Here is a 20,979-nt window from a genome sequence, read left to right on the forward strand (position 1 = left end):
TTACAAATAATTCATAAATGTTCATAAATAATTCAATAAATGTTTGAGGTTTGCGCACCAGAATAATGAAACTATGTTTTATCTATTTTTGTTGTTTTTGTGATTTCATTGTTTAGAAATAATGCAACATCATATATTTCCCATTTTTCAAATAAACAGTCACCTGTAATAGGCAAACATTATTTTAATCCATCCATCCATCCATTTTCTAAGCCGCTTCTCCGTCAGGGTCGTGGGGGGATGCTGGAGCCTATCCCAGCAGTCTTCGGATGGAAGGCAGGATACACCCTGGACAGGTCGCCAGTCCATCATAGGGCAGACAGACAGACAGTCACTCACACCTAGGGGCAATGTAGCATGTCCAATTGGCCTGACTGCATGTCTTTGGACTGTGGGAGGAAACCAGAGAACCCGGAGGAAACCCACGCAGACACGGGGAGAACATGCAAACTCCACACAGAGAGGACCCTGGCCGCCCGGCCGGGGAATTGAACCCAGGCCCTCCTCACTGTGAGGCGACAGCGCTACCCACCACGCCACCGTGCCGCCTTATTTTAATCCATTAAAATAAATTAAATGTTATTGTCATTGAACATAGAAAAGCAATCACTTAATGAAGGGAACTTTAATATTTGTCTTCTAAATAACTTTGGATCTTTTTTAAATTTTGTGAAGTTTAACTTCTCTTTTTTTATATATTTTATATGTTGCTCTAACATCTGTTACAAAAGGTTCATGAAGGGAATGAAAGACATTAATGCATCATCTTGTGATGAAGAGAGTGTAAATAGGAAACAAAATTCCATTAATGATGGCTCCATAGTCTGTACAGCCATTGGCTTACAGCAAAACAGTGGCAGGTAAAGTAGCCTAAACCCAGGCTCATGTCTAACTATGTTTTATAGTTTAACTGTATACTACAATGAAATTGTAACTTATAAATAAATGTAAACGTATCTTTCCAAAACATAACTTGAGCAGAAACTGCTTAAGTACTAAGTTCTTTATAGAACAAGAGTGAAACCTCTTAGTACATGCAGCATGTTAGCATAACAACTGAAGTTTGCCCTTCTTCTCTTTATGATGCACTCTTAGTCTAAAATAATATGATAAAGCTCAAATTGGGAGGTGCAACCAACTACAGATGCTGTAACCAGTGTAATGTGAAACTAAACATGAAAATCATTTAACTAAACTTGAAAAAATGAAAAAAGTAACACAAAGCAAATTCCTTTCCTCACAAATATATCTGAGTAGAAGTAAACATATTATCATTTGAAAATACTCAGGAAAGTATAAAAACATAAAACCTTTAGCACTTAGTACATGTAAGCAGTTACTGCTTTTGTCTGAGAACATAGTAGCACTTTATTAAATAAGGAGGAGTGATCTTCTGTGGAGAATTTGCAGTCTTACATGGTACTACCTAATTTATCTTATTGCATAATTATTTTATTACATAACATACACAGTGACCTTACTCAGATTGACTGGCTATCTCATGTTAGTTCAGATTTGTTTATTATGACACATTTTTATTTGTAAAAGAAATATAAACACAACACATTTTATGGTCAGACCTTTTTATTATTAAATACAACAATATTGTCATTTTATTTCTTTTCATATTAACTAGTAAAACTACACAGTCTGAAAAGTGATTTAAGTTTGTGCTAAAATGCTACATAACTGGTGAACAATTATACAAACAGGCTAATAACAAGCGCGTGTTTAGCATTTGAGTCACTTTTCAAAAGTTGCTAAAAGTGTCGAATAAAAAGTAAAAGTAGCTGAATTTGTTGCTAGATTTTGTTTTTTATATAAAAAAAAGTCTGAAAAGATTCAGCTAACTTGCCGTCGCTGAACTGCAGCGAACAGCTCGACTCTTGTTTTGATATCCGGCGCTCACATGTATTTCCGACGGAAGTTCAGATGTGACCGAAAAAGATGGCGGGGGATTCCTCAATGGAGCTTCTCTTTTTAGATACGTTTAAACACCAGAGCGCAGAGGTAACTTCTAGACATTTGCGTTTTCGTTTCGTGTTCGAGATTGTCTGCTGAAGGCTGTGCCTCTGTGCCTGAATGCAGTGCTTCATGCAAAAAAGGTCACAAGACACTGCGCTCCGTCAACAAACCTCAGCTAGCAAGTAGGCTGGTTAGCCGGTTGCGCTAGTGTACGGTACTACATCTAGATTAGCGTGGTACTTTACACGTCTAGGGAGGTTATTAAACTGCTCTTGCTGTCTTCTGAAGCCATGAACACAAACATTAATCACAGAGGTAGCTGCTTGAGTTCTGGAGCTGTCGTTTGTTAAAAGGTTAGCCACGGAGCTCCCCATGTTAGCCAACATGGCTAAACGTTTCATGTCTTTTCCATTCGTTTTGGTAGCATGCTGCTAGCTGGCTGTGTTAGCTAGTTACCTAGCTTGGTTTGTTGAATGTAAGTAGCTAGCCAACTTGGCTAACTGTGGGTATGTTTGGCACAGAAGTTGCATTAGGAACAGTAGTTACATAGCGAATGATTATAAACGCTTCGTTTGTAATTATAGTATGCGAAATTGTATCGTAACATTGTGGATGTGGTGGTGACATCGGTCACCAGAAAGCATTGCTTATCTGAGACAGTTATGTTCTGTGTTACTGCATAGACTGCACAAAGCTCCAGAATTCAGGATATGTAGAAAGGCATGAAAGCTTACAAAGCAGGTACAGTTTCTAGCAAGGGTACAGTCTGGTTTGGCTGTAGTTTGCAGGAGGACAAAGCTGAATGAATGAATTTTGCCAGCACCTTTTTACAGGCAAAACAAAACGTTAGTTTTGGAGCATCTCGAAATCCCCGAAAACAACAGTACAAACCCACAAGTCATCTGTCAAGTATCCATGACTTAAAATATATTTTAATGTTTTTATATTAATATCAAGACTTTATGCGTAACACCAGCGTGAGCAGCTCTACACCCCTCCCCCTTTCTTTTTCCAACGGCATTATAGAAACCAGTTAAACCAGTCATTTGCAACAATGAAATGAGTTTAGGACCAGATGAAGGAACTGGTGTTTGTTTCTTGTTTAAAATCAAAATACTGTTTATGACAAATATAGGGCAAGAACGTTAAAATCTTTAGAGATCACAAATAAGTAGGCTGATCCATGATTACATGCATCATTCCCTCAATGATGTGGATACCAGTGTTGAGGTTTTGGGGACATTTTTTTATTTGTGTTTTCTCTCTAGCTTACTAATGTGGATGTGGTGCGGTTTCCGTATGGTGTGTTGATCACAGAAGTCCGAGTCATCCCTCCTGGTATCAAGGCCCACAGCAACCTCCCAGACAGTAGAGCTTTCGGGTGAGAGCTTGGAATTCTTCTTAAACAAGCCTGTTTATGTATATGGATAACTGATATGTTATCATTCCTGAAATCAGTAGTGGTTTCTGACCTATTGTTCACTCATCTAACTCTTCAGGATTGGGGCAGTGTTCCATTGTTTGTTCACTTGCATGCATTGTTAGACCCTAATTTGAGTTCACTCATTTGTTGCAGGTTTTCAAACATGATGTGTTAAGTTATATACTACATGCAATGATAATACTTTTGAATTATAGATTCTTTTTTTAATTTGGCCAATGCCAATTTTTTATTAGATTTTTTTTATTAGACTTTTTTCGTTTAGATTTACTGTGTGGATGGAATGAACACATGAAACACACTGGCACACTTTCATTACTTTATATTACCCAAAGTCCAGATAGAAATAACATTTGAAAGTAAGACGCTTTTGGCTCAATAAGTAAGAAACTGTATAATGCATAATTGTGTTAAGACATTTTTGTATAGGTCTAGCAGCAGCATTCAAAAACAGTCTTTTCCCTGCTAATGAGATCGTTATTTACATCATAAAACTGCCACACAGATTGTCCAAATAAAAATAATACATTTGCCAGTTGCTGAAAAATCAGTCAGTTTTGATTGCACAACTCTAATATATACACTGCATTATTTATTCAGTGTGTGTTTTGTTCATTTATTTAGTGCATTCCCTGTTGTATACTGGCTTTCTTTGTTCAATACGTCATCCAGCAAGTGTAATGATTTTTTTTTTTCACTATGTCCTCAAAATGTTTGTGGAAGCATTGAACTGTTTGATGGCAAAATGTGGTGTTCCCAAGACAATCAGTTTGACACAGCATTCTGCACCAAGAAACTGAGGGGAGCTGAACGATATTGTGAAGGAATAGGAGTGGGCTTTTGTGTTTTGGTTTCTGCTTTTCCCACTCTTCTTAAGTATCAGGTCCACCACACCCCCTATTCTACTACTTTCAGTTATGACTCACCCATGTTTTCTTTTCTCAGTGTCTTTCTCTCTGCTCTCTCTCTCTCTAGTAATTTATTAATGATTTACATATATATTTTACAGCCATGAAGTAGAACAGAGAGAAAAAAAAACACAGATATAAGACTGGTAACATAATCTTGTAATGCATTTTACTTTGTCAGGTGATAGTCATTTTATGTCTGTGTATGAATGTAAAATGAGATGTTTTAATTAAAGCACTTCACATTAGATGAGCATATAGGCTCTACTCTACTATCCCACAGGGTGCCACACACAGCTGACGTCACATTACACAATGTGATTATGTGATATTTTGTACTGACTTTGTCATTAGATTATATCAGATTTATTAGATTGCATTCATTCATTTTGTTCAGTCCAACATCCGATCCAGCATTTTCTGCTGATATTGCCTCGGTATTGACACAGATTGATACCAAAATGCCACCTCCAGATTTAATTGGACACGGGGCCACATATTATATTCTCAGTGTCTGTGTTGATGGCAGTGCATTAAAAATGGTGCTTTTGCTGACATGCAACTTTTTTCTGTCAATCACCTTTGGATTTCCAGATTAGGAAATGTTTATTTTATTTATTTTTTTCTATTATTCCCCACCCCCATCTAAATTGTTACCATGAAATATCCTGTTCTTCCTATTCCTTATAGAATCGTTTGAGCACTTTCCATTTTCAAAGGCTGTAGTCTTAAGTGTCAGGATTTTTTTTAAAAACACATTTATATTTACATTATTTTTCTTGGAAGAAAAATTTGACATTTAAGCTATCAGTAAAGAATTTTTGTGCTAAAGTTGAGCAGAAAAAGTTTTCTCAACATTCATAATGCATTAGCAACAATTTCCATTTCCGTTGCCACATTGGCAGACTTTTTGAAGCCTTACAATGTTATTCACCAAAAAATTCTTTGGACCGAAATGTAGCTATTTCTTGGCATTGTGTTGGCTGAGAAGGCCAATCACAACTGTTAATTAACTGCAATCAGACAATTATGTGAGATGATCATAATTATTTGAGCAAATTTTAGAATACACAGTATGTGAAACAGATGTATTTTGATCAGCCGGGTACTGATAATTAAATCTTAAAGAAAGCAGCTCAGACATGTTTAGAGGGTAGTGCAGATTAATGTTTTTGTTAGCCAGGTCACTAATGCTAACATTGTTAATCATGTATGCTTGCAGAACAAGAGTTTTTTTTTTTGTCATATTTTCACACTTTTAAGAGAAACGTAAGCTTTGCTTGACTCTACACATGATTCTGTAGACGTTTATGAGCACAGTATGTCTTTTCATGCCTAATGTTAACTCCAAATTGAAGCAAAATAGTTAATCAGTCAATTTGGCCATTTTCGGCTTGTCATCAGAATTTGCAAAAAAAAATTACAATGAAGTTGTTGGTCATAATTACTTATTTGACAGTTATTTATTAATTAATTAAAATTTCATTCTCAAGACAGGCTTAAAGCTGAGTATAAATTGGTATAGTGTTCTTAAATGCAATGGATGGACATTTATTGATCATAAAGAGGATGAAATTGTGCAGAGCCAGGATTATTTGAAGGACATAAAGAATTTTGGCTTTGAGGTCAGTGTAAAGGCTTTGTTTTTTGTTGGTGTACGACACAGCGTAATGGTTCGAATTGCTGTGTTTAGCTATTTAACTATCAGTATCGGCTTTCTAAAACTATCTGATCCCCTTGTGTGTTTTTTTTCTTCAGGGAAACTGCCCCTCATGCATTCCAGTTGGACCTGTTCTTCAACAACGTCTCCAAACCCAGCGCCCCAGTGTTTGACCGGCTAGGCAGGTACCACGTACACTTGCACACACATGTAAATACCACTACTTGCGACTTTTGTACACGGACATGTGCTTTACACTTTTTGTCTAAAAAAAACATTTTCTTTTTTGTACACTTACTGATTATTCTATAGTGTTCATATAAATTTCTTCTTTCTAGTTTGGAGTACGATGAAAATAAATCAATTGTCTTCAGGCCCAATGGCAAGGTGAGAGACTCATGAATTACTTTGTCACTTATTCTCTTCTCTGTGTGTGTGTGTGTGTGTCTGTGTGTGTGTGTGTGTGTGTGTGTGTGTGTGTGTGTGTGTTTATGCACTTCTATACAAAACACTATGCCTGATATTCTTTGCCCTGGCCATTTCAGTGTTATACTCTGACTGAGCCTTTCAACCAAGTGATCCAGGACTTCTATGCAAATTCCCTTATTTGCCTGTTAGAAAGAATTCCCTTTGCCGCAGCGCTCCAGATAAGGAGAGTGATCCTGAAATATTCGACTTTCTCCTTTAGGGAATGTGATCCTACAGCTTTAGATTAGACATTTCTCTTTAGAGGGGGAAAGTGACCCTGAATGCTGTATCCGAGGCAAGAGATTGCACAATTTCTAATTTTTAATACAAAAAAATGTTATGAGTCAGCCAATGCAATTTGACAGTTTCTACTTTTCTACGATTTTCTTATTGCTTTCATTTTATGAATTTGACTGGCATTAATACAGTCAAATGAAAAGCTTTTTAACTTCATTTTGTATGTTTGTAAAAAGTAGGAAGCCAAGAGAATCACCTCTGTCACTAGAAGCTGCTGTGATTCTGTAGTGTATCGTGTTTTGTGAAGTAACCTCAGATGATTTTTTTAAAATACCCGTATTACATTAAGTCTTTGGTTGATTTATTTAACCAGATAAATACAGATGGTCTGGTACTGCGTGGGTGGTACACGTGTTTAACGTTGGCGGTGTACGGTACAGCTGAACGCCCCCACAGCCATGAGCGCGATTCTCCACCCCCACCTCCACCCCCTCCGCCACAGCAACAGCCACCTACCTCCAAGAGGAATGTCAAGCATGGTCAGTGAATATATTTCACACACATATTTATGATGCATCTTAAATTAGAGGGTGCATTTTTAGGAATTATACATATCTCTTTCACTCATAAAGGCAAAAGAAAAGGAGTAGAGATAATGTGCTGTGGTGTTTGTTTGTCTCTCAGAGTGGGAAAATGAGGAGCAGTTCAATGGGAGCCCACCAAGACCACAACCCAGAGGGCCTCGTACCCCGCCAGGGCCTCCACCTCCAGACGACGACGATGAGGATGCATTGCCTGTGCCAGGTCTGTGTATCTGTTATATGTTCCCATAGTGGAAATTCTGATGAGCAGGCATTTTGCTAGTTCTTTTGAGGGGGGGGACTTTTTCTGACAAAATGGAATGTTTATTTGAGAAACTAAAAGGCTGAGGGAGTTGGTGTAGGTATAGGCATTGTAGCAGCATAGCTACAATGGTACAATAATGTAGTTACCCCATAAAAACATTATTGTGTATGTTTAAAGGCATGTGTAAAAATCCATGCCAGATTGCCTCTGGAGGTAATATTATTGGTTCTTTCAATACAAGTGGTTTTCAACATGTTCTGTTCTGTTAGAATAGGCTGATACACCAGCAAGTCAGTGGTGCCAAATTAAGCATTAAGCAAAAAAAATGCTGAAAAACTATATTGCATACACAATAGTTTTTCATATACTAATGTCCAGATTTGGTAAAGGGGTATTCTGGCCTAGCATTTATGTAACATTTTATATTTTTCATGTAATGTTCTGTTGCGTAGCATTCTGTTAATGTCGCTAACGTTTTTCCTCATCAATTTAGCAAAATTCAGTATTTTGTATCCTTTTGTGTTTTGAGCATTGTTGTTTAACTACAATGCCTAACATGAATTATGTAAATATGTATATAATCCCAATCTGCAAATATGTAGAATAATCTATTTATAATCACATCTGGAGGTTTTCCAAGTCTTTAAAACAGAAAATTATACTCTCGAGACTACTGGCATGCTTACAACAGATCTAGCAATGAATAATATTTTATTCATTTAGCCTGAGTGCTCCTTTATTATGTGGTATTATTTTGAACGTGTAACCTTTCTGTTCCCATCAGTCAAAATTTCTGTATGTTTGTTTTTTAAGTGAAGCGATCAGTTGTCCATGTGTTGTAGAAATACTGGCAATAGATGCTAGATAGGGAAGTGAGTCATGACATAATTTATTGAATTGACAGTAGCAATAATGCATCATAAAATCGCTGATGATCACTGTGTGTTCTTCATAGGCCCAGTAAAGGAGGAGTGTGTGGAGCGTGGGGACGATTACCTGGAGCCCGTTTCTCCGGAGCGTAGTTCTCTCCCTCCTGATGATGCATACTCAGATCCAGAACAAGAAGAAGATGAAGGACCAGCAGAGGAAGAAGATGATGATGCCCGGTCTGAGGGAAGTGAAGCTGAAGAAGAGGAGGAGGAGGATGAAGAAGAGGGTGAGGAGGAGATGGAGGATGATGGCGAAGGTAGGGGAGGCGCATCGTGGTGTGTGTTCCTCAGCCTCACGTGTGCGTGTGTGTGTCTTCCATCATGCTCACACACTAACCTGAGAAGAGTGAGGATCTAACTGCCATCACACTGCATGTCAAACAGCCTCCCCCTGCTGGTCTATGTCATAGAAATAGAAGAAGCTATTTCTATGGGCTTTAGTGTGCTGCAGTCAATATCATGCATGCAACCTACTTTTCTTAGTTCAGTGTAGATTCTGCATCTTTATGAGTTTCAAAAGAATGCTTGCAGAGTTAAGACCATTATATACCAAACACAACATGAATAAACAACACTAAAATGTAAAATATTCAGACATAATTGTTTTAGCAACTTTGTTTTTAGCTCAACTATACAAATTGTACATGACCATTGTATTTTTTTCAATTACACCCTGTTGTTTGTGCTACAAAAATGGCTTTTTCATTGTGATTATGTCGATTATTATACACAAAAAGGAACACATACCTGCAATAATGGTTACATGTAGGCTGCTTCATATGGTTTTAGTTGTTTTATTATTTTAACAAGAAGCAGTTGATTAGCTGTAAACACAAACATGTATTATACCTGCAGGAAAAGCTACCAAACCATAGCAAGAACCATCAGAGATTAAAGTTGGTGAATCTGACAAATGACAAAGTTACTTACCAGAAAGAATGTTTAGTTTTTCCAGTTTAAGCTTGGTAGGTAATGCATTGCCACAATACAACTAGCCATGCTGAAACAGCTTACTGGAAAGTAGTGCTGTGAGAGGATTCTCTCAACGTAAAGAGTAGCCTGCAATCTGCATTTATGGCACACTGCTCCATTTTCTAAAGAACTGAACATGCTGAGATGGTGTGCTTGTGGTGGGATTGATATCACAAGCCTAGTCCAAATAAATCAAACAAATAATTATTGCTCGATGTGTAAAGGCTTTAAGTACCAAAGTGAAGGCAAACATGCTCAACAGTAATTGTTTGTTACTTGGGCGCACATTACACTTTTTTGTGTGTGTGTTTTAGAGCTTCCCACTAATTAATTGCTTATTAGATAAAGTACAGAAGAGCTGTGAAATGAGCATGAAATTAAGTGGAGTAGGACAACATCAAAACAGGTCATTATGCATGTTTAGCTAACATATTACTTCTTTCTTCAGGTGATGATGGCTATGAGCAAATCTCCAGTGATGAAGAAGACCTGGAGAGCGGGGCTTTTAAGTTGCCAGCCTTTGACCTTGACTACACACCTGAGGACCTTGCCTCATTACCAACAGTCCAGTATGATCCCTATGAACGGGAGCTCCGCCCTCTCCAGCACTTTACCCCACCCCATATTACGCGTTACGAGGCAGAACTGAACCGCCTGAAGGGAATGGATCTCCAGGACCAAACGTCCCTGTGTGCAGAGTCTGCAGCTAAGTTGTCGGAACTGTTAGAGGCCTGGGGGGAGGGACCAGAAGCAGAACGTGGAGCAGGATGGGTAACTGCATTAGAGGAAGTTCCAGCCTTGCTGGTGAAAGGCTTGAGTGTCTTGTCAGTTAAGGACACTGAAGGCCAGAAGGAGCAGCTGAAGCTGCTAGTTGAATGGACATCGGAAGCGCTTAATTTGGACTCTGCACTGGCACAGCCAATTGCTCTGAACCTCCGGCAGCTAAAAGCGGGGGCCAAACTGGCCTCTTCTCTTGCAGACTGCGGCACCCAAGCTGTGCAAGTCCTGTTGGAAAAGGGTGTTGTGAGCCGCTTGCTGGAACTGCTGTTTGCAGACCATGTGTCTTCCACTCTAAAACTTAGTGTGCTGCGCTCCCTCGACAGCATCATAAGCGAACCACAAGGCATGGAGGCACTTCTCAGAGAGGATCACCATGACAACAGAGGGACCAGCGGGTATCAGCGTCTGCTCGAGCTGTTCCTGCTGGACCAGACAGTCCGAGTGGCCACAGCGGGTGCAGCCATCTTGCAGAAGGGGCATTTTTATGAAGTGCTGACTGACCTTCAGAAAACAGCAGGCACATGGGCTGAGCGCCAGCATGGAGAAGGTGAGGCTGGAGAGAGAGAAAGAGAAGGAGGAGAGAGGGAGAGAGAAAGAGAAAGCACTGACAGAGAGGGGGAAGAGGGAGAGCGGGAAAACCTTGAGGCAGAGCCAGAGAGCCCCATGGATATGGATACTCTGCTGGAGTCCGCTTCTCTGTCAGAGGCTGACCTGGAGAGGCTGCAGGGTCTGCTGGAAGAGTTGCACCACCTGCTGGAGACAGCGCCACACTGCATGGTGCAGCCACCTAGCAAGGCTTTCCCAACCACAGCTCGTATCACTGGACCCCCAGAGCGAGATGATCCCTATCCGACGCTATATAGGTGCTTCCTTCATTGTTTTAATTGCTGATTAGCCAGACCTACCAAATGTGTTAGAGAATTTTGATTCTAAAATCTGATAGGCTTTATGCATGGCTCAGCCATTCTTAAATCATTGATATGCACACATGACTGTACACCAGTTGAATTCTTCATTAGTATAGCATGATTATTGGCTGTTTTTAACCATTATGTTATTTGGCAACTTTTTTGGGTAAAAAGTGTTTATAATTATAAATTGGAGAATTAAGTTGAACATTTGTGTATTTTGTCTCCATTTTATGAAAAGCTTTATGTCTGTAATAAAACTATTTTGTGTTACAGGTATATGCATGCTGCTCACTTTTTGGAATCTTTAGCAGTTGTCTTGACCTCTCCAGCTACTTGTGCCCATGTTGGCGTCCTACAGGCAGTTCGAGAGCTGCTGCGCTTCCTGTCACAGACTCAGCAGGGTCTCCTTTTCCTCCTCAGCCAGCATGAGCCCACCAACCTCCTCCTGCGCATTCTCACACCACTTACACATCTGGCTCCTGTATCTCACCTGGCCCATCTGGCTCCTCTGACTCCTATGATGGAGAGCGAGGGCGAGGAAACCTCTCCAGGAGCAGAGGGCTCTTTGGACGATGGATTTTGGGTGTGGTTAATGCAGGCGCTACATGCCCTTCAAGCTGTTGCAGAGCTTAATGTGCCAGAGCTTGAGGAAGGCGACAACCCAGATGTCCTATCAACACTTCACAACCTCTATCTGATTAGTTTTAGTAGCACAGGCCGGAGTGCAGTCACACACACACTCAGCCTAGACACTAACCTTAGCTGTCTGGTCAACCTGCTGGAGCACCATGCCAAAGAGGGACAAGGGTGAGCACACTTACTACACAATGAATACACGCAGAACAACATTTGTGTGGGTTCATCCTATATATAGACTGTCCCAAGCACTTTCAGCATAATCCTTAGAATGTTTGTTATAGCCTTCGTGATGTTAAGTTAACATGAGCTTGCGTAAGGACCACATGCATATCCCTTATTAACCCCACATTCAACCTACTTGAATTACCCATTTGATGATATGACAATGTCATTGTCTTACAATATACTTTCTTTTTAGGGAAGGAAAAGCTAGAAAGTCTGTAACTTACAACTATGCCTGCATGCTTGTGCTGCTGGTGGTTCAGACCTCCACTGAGCTGAAGATGATGGAACATTATGTTGCCCCGTTGCTCAGTATTTGCAAAGCTGATGAAAACAATGCAAAACTTCAGGGTGAGTTCATCTCTGATTTTTAATCTGTATAATCTGGCCCTACTTAGTTTAGGTTCCCTAGTTATCCTACACTAAACTTTAGCAAGATCTTTAACTTTGTAATTATTCTGCCACCCTTGTAGTGTATATTTATCTTACTTCATGTAGTATGCTGTGTGTTTTTGTTTCAGAGCTGAGTAAGTGGTTGGAGCCACTTGAAAAGCTGCGCTTTGATATAAGTGGCATCCCAACCCTTATTGATTTTATCAAACAGGTCAGTTGAACACCTGCGTTCAGGTGAATGAGAAGCAAAGTACATTTAGGCATCAATGATTCACAGAAAAATAGCAAATGGATTTGCGTTGATTTGCAGCATAGCATTGCATTGTCTTTAACTTGAGTGTTTGAGTCCATGTTTATTCCTGGGTACTAACTGTATTCTTACATAAACTGCTGCATTGCATATAATTAGCCTTATAATAATATGTTAACTACACAGTTTAACATTTACCATGCATAACTAAGATGATATCCCTTGTGTTAGAACCTGGAAAATTTAATGACGCCTGAAGGGGTGGGCCTTGTTACAGCTCTACGAGTGCTTTGTCACATTGCTTGTCCGCCATCTACTGTAACAGGTACACAAACATAAATGCACTGATCTTCCTTACAATTGAAAACTCTAAACATTCATTAAGGCCTTGTTTATATTTGTGTTTTGGTTATTTAGGCCAGCAGAAGGACCTGAAGTGGAACCAGGCAGTGATAGCGCTATTCAGTGCTGAGGGAATGGACACGTTTATAAAAGTCCTCCAGAAGCTGACATCAGTGCTTCTGCTCCTGTGGCGACTGCATGGACCCATGGGCACCACAGCACAGAGGGTGACAATGTTGTTTGTGGCTTCCTGTGCATTGAGACTCATCAGAGCTATGCTTACCGAGCTGCTGTGCGGTGGGGCTTGCGAGTTTCGTGACGTTCGCGTTCCCGCTGTCTGCGTGACCCTACACATGATCATCTGCTCCACCCCAGCAACTGGTCGCCTGGACACAGAGGAGCTGCGTATCCAGGGTGACATTGTTGAGGTGTTGCTAACTTTCACACATGCAGTGAGTGAGCAGGAGACGGGCTCAGAGGAGACGGTGGCAGGAAACAGCTGGTCTCTCATGCTGAAGGAGGTGTTGAACTCTGTCCTGGCTGCGCCAGAGAACATATACAGCAGTCTCAGTCTCTTGTCTGAGTTGTTGCCACTACCACTGCCCATGCAAACCACACAGGTAAGACACACACATGAGATTATTATAAAAGTAATGTGGCATGACATATTACAGTACTACAGTAGTACAGTACAGTAAGACAATTTCATGATGCACAATGTGTAGCATGATATGCTCTGGCAGTGCAGCATTTTAAAAATTATTACAATTTTGTTCCACATGTCACATATTGGACATATTTTACATTTTACATATTGCACATGGCTACTTTTTATTCAGCAGGTCCAGGTATTCTTTCCTGGACTCCTCGGACACTTGTGCCTCATGGGACACCCTTCTTAAAAGGAATTCTACTCATTTCTAAAACATTCTGTCTAATTCAATCCTGGAGACTAAATTAAGTCATACGAAGTGTTTTGATGTGAAATAGTTAATTATAGAGACATTTAAAGATGCCTGGTTCCTATCCATACTGTTGTGAGCAATTCTGACTCTGCAAGTTTCTCTAGAACGGCATATGTAGCATGTAGGAACTCTAGGTTGCTTCGCTATAATTCTTCGTTTAGGTCTTACCCCCTGAATTATTGTAAAGGTATCATTGCATTAAGTAAGGTTTGTTGCTTAAGGACCTCTTGCTTTTCTTGCTCTCTTTCTGCCAGGCACTGTCAGTCCAAGATGTTGGAGTTGCAATGAACACACGCAAGCTGTGGAGTATGCACCTGCATGCTCAGGCACGCGTTTTACAGGATGTGCTACGGTGTGTATGCGTGAGCAGCTGCCCACCTCTCCTTTCCATGCTTCGACGTGTGTGTGTACAGCTCTGTGACCTGGCAGCACCTACTGCCACACTCGTCATGAGGACCTTGCTGGAGCAACTACATGAGGAAATGCAACAGTAAGATATATGTTTCAGACTTGCACCAGATGTGAATGATTTATCAGTGAATGATTTTGACCATGTTGATTACTTAAAAAGCAGCTTTTGTGCATCAAAGCATGATTTACTTAAAGACAACTGAACTTTAAACAACTGTGGCAAAAATACGGATAAGGATAAGGATACGCATAAGGATGTGATGTTCTGTTGAGCATGTCCTCAATTTCTACAGGTGACCAAAAAGAGACCAAAAGTTTATACTTTACTGGGAATAACTTGGATCTTAGACTCTGAGAAGCTAATCTTTATTCATCATTATTTAATCTGAATACAATGACAGGCTTATTTATTTTCTTTCTTCTATGTTCACTATTATAGATTGGCTGTCAGTTCTTTATACATATAGCTTGTGTTGTTGTTTTGCTATCTGCTATTGACTAGAGGAGGACAGCTTCCTTTTTTCAGTCTTGGTTCTTCTCAAGATTTCTTCCTCTTGCTCTCTAGTTTTTGCTTTGCTCACTGAGAGCTTGTACTTGATTTTCTGTAAAGCTGATGTGTGACAAAATTGTTGCAAAAACAGTGAAAATAAAAAGCCTGATGAAGAAATTATTAATTAGCTGCTAAAACATATTTAATTTTTAAAAATGTGAATTATTTTTTTTTTTTTTTTTCACAGTTTTTGCCAACCATGTCATGTATCTCTGAGTATAAATGTCACACACACAGGCTAAAAATAAAAGGCTGAGCATTCTGTTATATTTATCTGTGTGCTTAGCAGTTACTCTGATTGTTTGCATCATTTTGTCTGTAGGGAAGGAGTGACCTCGCAGTTGACAAGGCTACTTGCCCTGCTGGACTCATTGGTGTCTCAGCGCTCTTGTAAGGTGGCCGTGTTGGCTCTTCTGGGCGGAACCATACGCAGCGAAGTACGTGGCGAGGGGAGGGCTGAAGACAAGCTGATGGACATGCTCCCCTCTCTACTGTCTATGCTCCTCCCACCAGCAGATGCCAGCTTATCAGTGCAGCAGAATGCTGAATTGACAGCTTCTATTATTCAGTCGTTATGTGATCAGGATATTTCATTGATAGTGAGTGGCTCAGGGGAAGTGTGTGTGTCTGAGGCAGAACAGCTGGCCAATGCCTTGCCTTCAAGGGACATGATGCCAGGTATATGTGACAGAATGTTGGAAGTACTTGGGCACAGTCACAGCAGCTACACACTCCAGCTCACCTGCCTTAGAACAATGATGTTCCTGACAGAGCATGACTATGGCCTCTATCACCTGAAGAGGTAAGCAAGGTTTGTCTGTTTATAGTAAGTTTGGAGTAGGGAAAATGTTCACTATACTTACTGTGGATGTATTTTAAGATGTGTGTGTAAGTGAATATGGTGTGTTTTGCAGCTCCCTGAAGAAGCACCCTTCAGCTGTGTCATCACTGCTCAGGAGGGAAACCACATCATTTAATAAAGAATCAGCTGAGCTGCTGTCTGCTTTGTTGGACTTCCTACGTCAGATCCTCAACAATGAGTCTATGGTAAGTAAATAAAGTTGCTTGTGAACCAAGAACGAAAAAAAAAATTATAGAGTATGTATTAGCATTAATCCTAAGCTATGTACATTTAGAGCTGGGCGATATGGGCACGTCATATCACAATGCTTCAAAATGTTTTTTTTTTCCAGTACACAATACGCCACAGTATATTTATATTCATATGACATATAATAAATGAGAATAGACAAAGTAGTGCCACATTTTTCAAAATAACATCTATGAACCCAGTTATTTGTATTCAACATCACTAAGTCCAATGAAACGATACTAATTATGCTCTCTTTTAAATCAGACATGCAGTTAGGAAGTGTTTCTTAAGGACTGGTGTTGTCTATGATATTCTCAGAAAACCACATTGACAGTCATGTCATTTAGCACAATAATGATGCATGTTGTCATATTGCCCAGCTGTATGTACGGTGCTGTACAAAAAGTCTTGTCATATGCAAAAATAATGTGTAAATATTTGTCTGGGCATTAAGTATTTATTTGTTTGCCAAAAAACAATACATTTAAACAAAGAAAAAAAAAATGTCAGTATGTTAGTTTAAGCATTTCCATACCTGTTCTCGAAGCCCAGTGAGTACAGTTACCATTCAGTACGTAGTTCAGCTAATCAGTCATTTATTATAATTGAATCAGGCATGGTAGTTGAAGTTAACAGATACATGCAATGGCTTGAGTACACGGAGAAGTCAGGAACCAATTCACCAAAATATTAAAACTTTCCTGTAAATAAGGAATTTGTGCTTTTACTTTGTGTTTTAAACAATTTTCATAGCTTTTGAGCAGTGCGGTATGTGTGAGAGAAAACATGAAAAAGAATCCACGTCAGTAACGTTGTATTTATTTCTGACCATACAGCAATTATATTTGATTTGTGATTCTTTAAGAAACAATTTGATGCATTATGAAACTGCAGATTTAACCATGATCTGATGGGTTTTATTTTGTCTAAATTCAGAATTATATTTAATAATACAGTGAATACACAGATGTGACTGGAGGAACTTTTTAGTACTGGAGTGTAGAGAACAAAAACAACACAACAGGCTTTTTTATTTGTGCATTCTAAAGTTTAGGGCTGCAAGTAATGATAATTTCCGCAATCGATTAATCAGTCCATTATGATAAAAAGGAAAAATTGATTATTGATTAGTCAAAATGAACATATGGTAACATTAACATATATTTTACTTTATACACAATGTCATATTTTAAAAAATAGAAGTATTATTTCTCTTTTTTGACCTTTCAAACATAATACCAACCCTGTCTACCTAAAGAGGCTTGCAGTTTCAAAAAGTTACTTTCTTATACATAATTTTACACAGTTTAAAGGTACACCATAATTCTGATGAAGTTAAGGAAAAGTGAAGCATAAGCATTGCCAAGTCAATTAATAACAAGACTTATTGCTTCTAGCTCAACTAACATTTCAAAGTTCATACAGTTGAATCACCGCCTTCAAAACCATATATTGTGATGCGTCATTGCATTTTGCCACCCCAGTGAGTATGTGAGAAGGAGAGGAAGTAAACTGTTTACTTGAGCCGCTTTTCCTGTAACAGGATGAAGATATGGACTCTCGCTCTCTGGCACTGAGTGTGAATGATATGAAACAGCTGCTGCAGTGGAAAGATGACTCAGCGGAGCATCCACTGCCAGAGCTGGAGAAGCACATCACGGTAAAGACTGCATACATCTGCACTTTAAGCTTCACAGTCAATACAGTCCAGTCCAGTCCAGACATGTACCTTTGGTGGGTAGCAATTTAATTTATGTGCCAATGATTCATCTAGCCAGTGGACGTTATGTCAAACATCAAACCAAAATACATAAGTACTACACTAGGCCTGGGTACTCTGGCTGACTGAGGATATTATGTTTTCTATTTTGTCTGCCCAACCTTTTGTAGGAGCTCTTTAAAGATGATGATTCATTAGAGGCTCTAGTGGAGAATGTGGTGGGACTCCGGCAGATCCTGGAGGGTTCTGGCGATGCTCCAAGCCACATGGAACCTGAATCCGAGCCCGCCCTACCTTCTCCAGAGCCGCTACAGACACAGTTTAATAACAGGTAATGTCACCTTTTTGGTTAAACTGACTTAGTCATTGCTTTTTTAAAAGCAGTTTAAAGATATGTTTCATGTTGGTTGTTTGTGTGTGACCTATGGTGTGTGTTTGTTTCCTTTCTTTCTTGCCATAGGACAGTGTATGTCCTGTCTGATATGTTGGATGAGCAACTAAGGGCTCTTTGGTTTTCCCCATTCCAGTCAGATGACATGGAGACAGACCAGGATATGGTGAGTGCCTGCTTGTGTGTTTGCATGAGAACAAGAGACAGACCTGTGGCCACTGGATTCAAAAACTGGTTCAGTCATTTTGACCGTTAGAGAGGTATTGTCCTCTATATTTGTACTGAAAGATTATATTGTGTTGGTTTGTTTCCATGCGTTATAGGTGAAAGTAGATTTGGTGGCACTGGCACAGCAGTGTTGTCCTGATCTGGACCTGAAGGCAGAGTTAGAACGCTCGTTCCTCAGTGAGCCTGCCTCCCCAGGCCACAGCAAACCAGCCAAGGGCTTCAGACTGGGCAAGCATAAACATGAGACCTTCATCACCTCCAGGTACACATACAAAACTACAAACAAGCATGGATATGAAGAAAGCTCATGTACACCTGATCAGTGCATCCATCTATGAATGGACACATGAAACGTGTTTGGTGCCCAAGTTTTACACTTGAGGTACAAGGCTAATGTAGCTGCGTTCGACTTGTCTTGAAAGTTGGAAGAGAGCTCAGAATTAAATCGTTTTTGAGCTCTGCATATTCAAGCTATGAAGTGGGGAAAAAACATGGACACCTTCATGAAAGCGAGGATCATTTGTAACGTGCTAGGTAACTGATGTTAGTGAAAGAAGTGATAACTTAAGCATTAATGATGTATTTACCTTCATAAAATGGTGAACTGTATGGTCAGTGTTATAGATTTACCAATTGTTGTGTCTATGTTGACTGGAAGCAAAATTCTTTATTATTAGTGATGGTGTGAGCACCTGTCTTGATTTGGTGTCATACACTAATCTGAGTTTTTCCAGGTTTCATTTATTTTTCCTTGCTTTGGGGCATTAAAAGTTTTGAGCTTCAGTCATACAGCATTGTGATGTCCCCCAGTTGCCTTTGTGCAAACCGCATGCTTAAATCATCTCACATTTGCCTCATGCTGACAACATGGTCTAAAAAATTTGGTGACATATTTGTCCCTGTTAGGCAACTGTATGATGGTTTAGGCATTCTTGTGGTTTCATTGGAAAAACTGTACGTTTTGATTTTGATCAAAAGGTTTAACCCACATAATTGAAGATATTTTTTTTTTCTGTATTTATCACTCTGCAGTGGTAAGTCAGAGTATGTGGAGCCAGCCAAGCGCGCTCACATAATGGCCGCCCCTCGTGGTCGGGGCCGCGGTGCCTTTGGGCAGCTCAGCCGGCCGCACGACATCTTCCGACAGCGCAAACAGAACACCAGTCGACCGCCCTCCATGCACGTAGATGACTTCCTGGCTGCAGAGTTCAAGGAGGTCAGCCTGCCTACTGGCCTGGCACTCCCTAAACGACCTCCCAAAGGAGGAGGAGCAAAGCCACCCACTAGAGGCTTGTTTACTGGAGGAACTAGAGGGAGGGGCTTTCAGAGCCACACTCGTTTCTTCACTCCACCTGCCCCCAAGAGTGCTCTACTTGCAGGTATGCACAGTTATTTATACTTAAAATCCATACATTACATTTGATTTTTACTGCAATATGAAAGCTTTTTAATTAAATGACACTTTTTTACACCCCATGTTAGGTAATTACCCACGTCGTGAAGGTGGCCGTGGGTCCACTTGGAATGCTCCAGTTACAGCTGTTACTCACAGAGGAACTTACAGTGAACCTCGGGGAGGACAAAGCAACTTCACTCGACCATTGCCATCAAGGCAACCACCGACAGGTATGCCATTCTCATTCACAAATTCGAGAATATAGATATAAAGGGCTTTTCTCATTTATGCTTTTATGCATCTTTTAAAGCAGTTTGGTCACTGGAGTAAGTGTGCCATCTGCTGGATAGCCTGATAGCCTGGACATAAACATGCTTAGATGTCAGTTTATCGTAGAGGGCTTGAAGATGCAGTTAGATTTATTTATTTATTTGTTTATTTATTTGTTTGTTAATTAATACATTTTTCCCCCTTGCAGTCTTTCCACAAGAATGTATTCTGAAATTAAATACCTTTTTAGTGTATATACTATATGTTGTAGATAAGTTTAAAGCTTGTATCTTGAATGTTCTTACTGCATTTCTGATCATTTATTATTCTCTCAGGTGCATACCGGTTGGCTCCACGGGACCGTGCCCCAAGAGGAAGAGGCACTGGTTTGTCCTGGCTAAGTGGAGGTGGACTTAGTGTAGGAGGAGGTGGAGTGAGTGATAGTGGGCGTGGCCAAGGGAAATTTAGCAGCAGCGGGAGTGGAGGCGGTCGTGGTCGGCATGTCCGCTCATTTACCCGCTAACAACTGTACAACTGTAAACTGGCCAAGAACATTTAGCCTTGTGGCTCTAAAGGACCAATCAGGATGAGGATTTGCAGTATCCATGGAAATGGTGCATCATTGTGTTTATTGCTCATTTTTGTGTTGGAAACGGATTAAAATCTTGTGAATATCTTCCGTGCGTTGTTTGTTCTTCTTGATTATTCTAAATTGATTGATTCCACCTTGCTTTAACATGTTTCATGCCTGGATTGTATCAGGATATACGCTGATATACACTTGTCAATAAAAATGTGTTTAATTTCCTGCATTAAAAGCACATTAATGCATACGGCATTTCCATTATACATTGTTCATTATACAAATCAACAAGCTCGGCTTGGTTTAATCGGCCCAGAATGCAAGACTGTTCTTGGTTTCGGGATCTCTCTAGCTGCACACATCCTCCATCTTGCGTTTCCATATGCTCTCACCTGCTAGTCAGCACTCT

At 40.0% G+C, this 20,979-nt stretch overlaps 1 protein-coding gene across 2 annotated transcripts; it reads left to right on the forward strand.

Annotated features, from left to right (window-relative positions):
• Positions 1-1,921: 1,921 nt before the first annotated feature.
• virma (vir like m6A methyltransferase associated) lies at positions 1,922-20,664 on the forward strand. 2 transcript variants are annotated; one of them, XM_017723848.2, is made up of 23 exons: positions 1,922-2,010; positions 3,234-3,346; positions 6,073-6,159; positions 6,313-6,361; positions 7,053-7,218; positions 7,364-7,483; positions 8,481-8,681; positions 9,875-11,069; positions 11,391-11,924; positions 12,175-12,329; positions 12,500-12,582; positions 12,853-12,946; positions 13,039-13,583; positions 14,183-14,418; positions 15,212-15,691; positions 15,804-15,936; positions 17,526-17,642; positions 17,873-18,033; positions 18,163-18,259; positions 18,417-18,583; positions 19,354-19,700; positions 19,804-19,947; positions 20,323-20,510. In XM_017723848.2, the coding sequence occupies exons 1-23, from the start codon at positions 1,948-1,950 to the stop codon at positions 20,508-20,510; spliced, it is 5,475 nt and encodes a 1,824-aa protein (XP_017579337.1). In that variant the 5' UTR covers positions 1,922-1,947. The 2 variants fall into 2 exon arrangements, with proteins under 2 accessions (XP_017579337.1, XP_017579336.1); XM_017723847.2 differs by having other exon boundaries at positions 1,948-2,010; positions 8,481-8,711; positions 20,323-20,664.
• Positions 20,665-20,979: the final 315 nt, after the last annotated feature.

The sequence above is a fragment of the Pygocentrus nattereri genome, chromosome 24 (assembly GCF_015220715.1).
Source record: "Pygocentrus nattereri isolate fPygNat1 chromosome 24, fPygNat1.pri, whole genome shotgun sequence".
Taxonomy (NCBI): domain Eukaryota; kingdom Metazoa; phylum Chordata; class Actinopteri; order Characiformes; family Serrasalmidae; genus Pygocentrus; species Pygocentrus nattereri.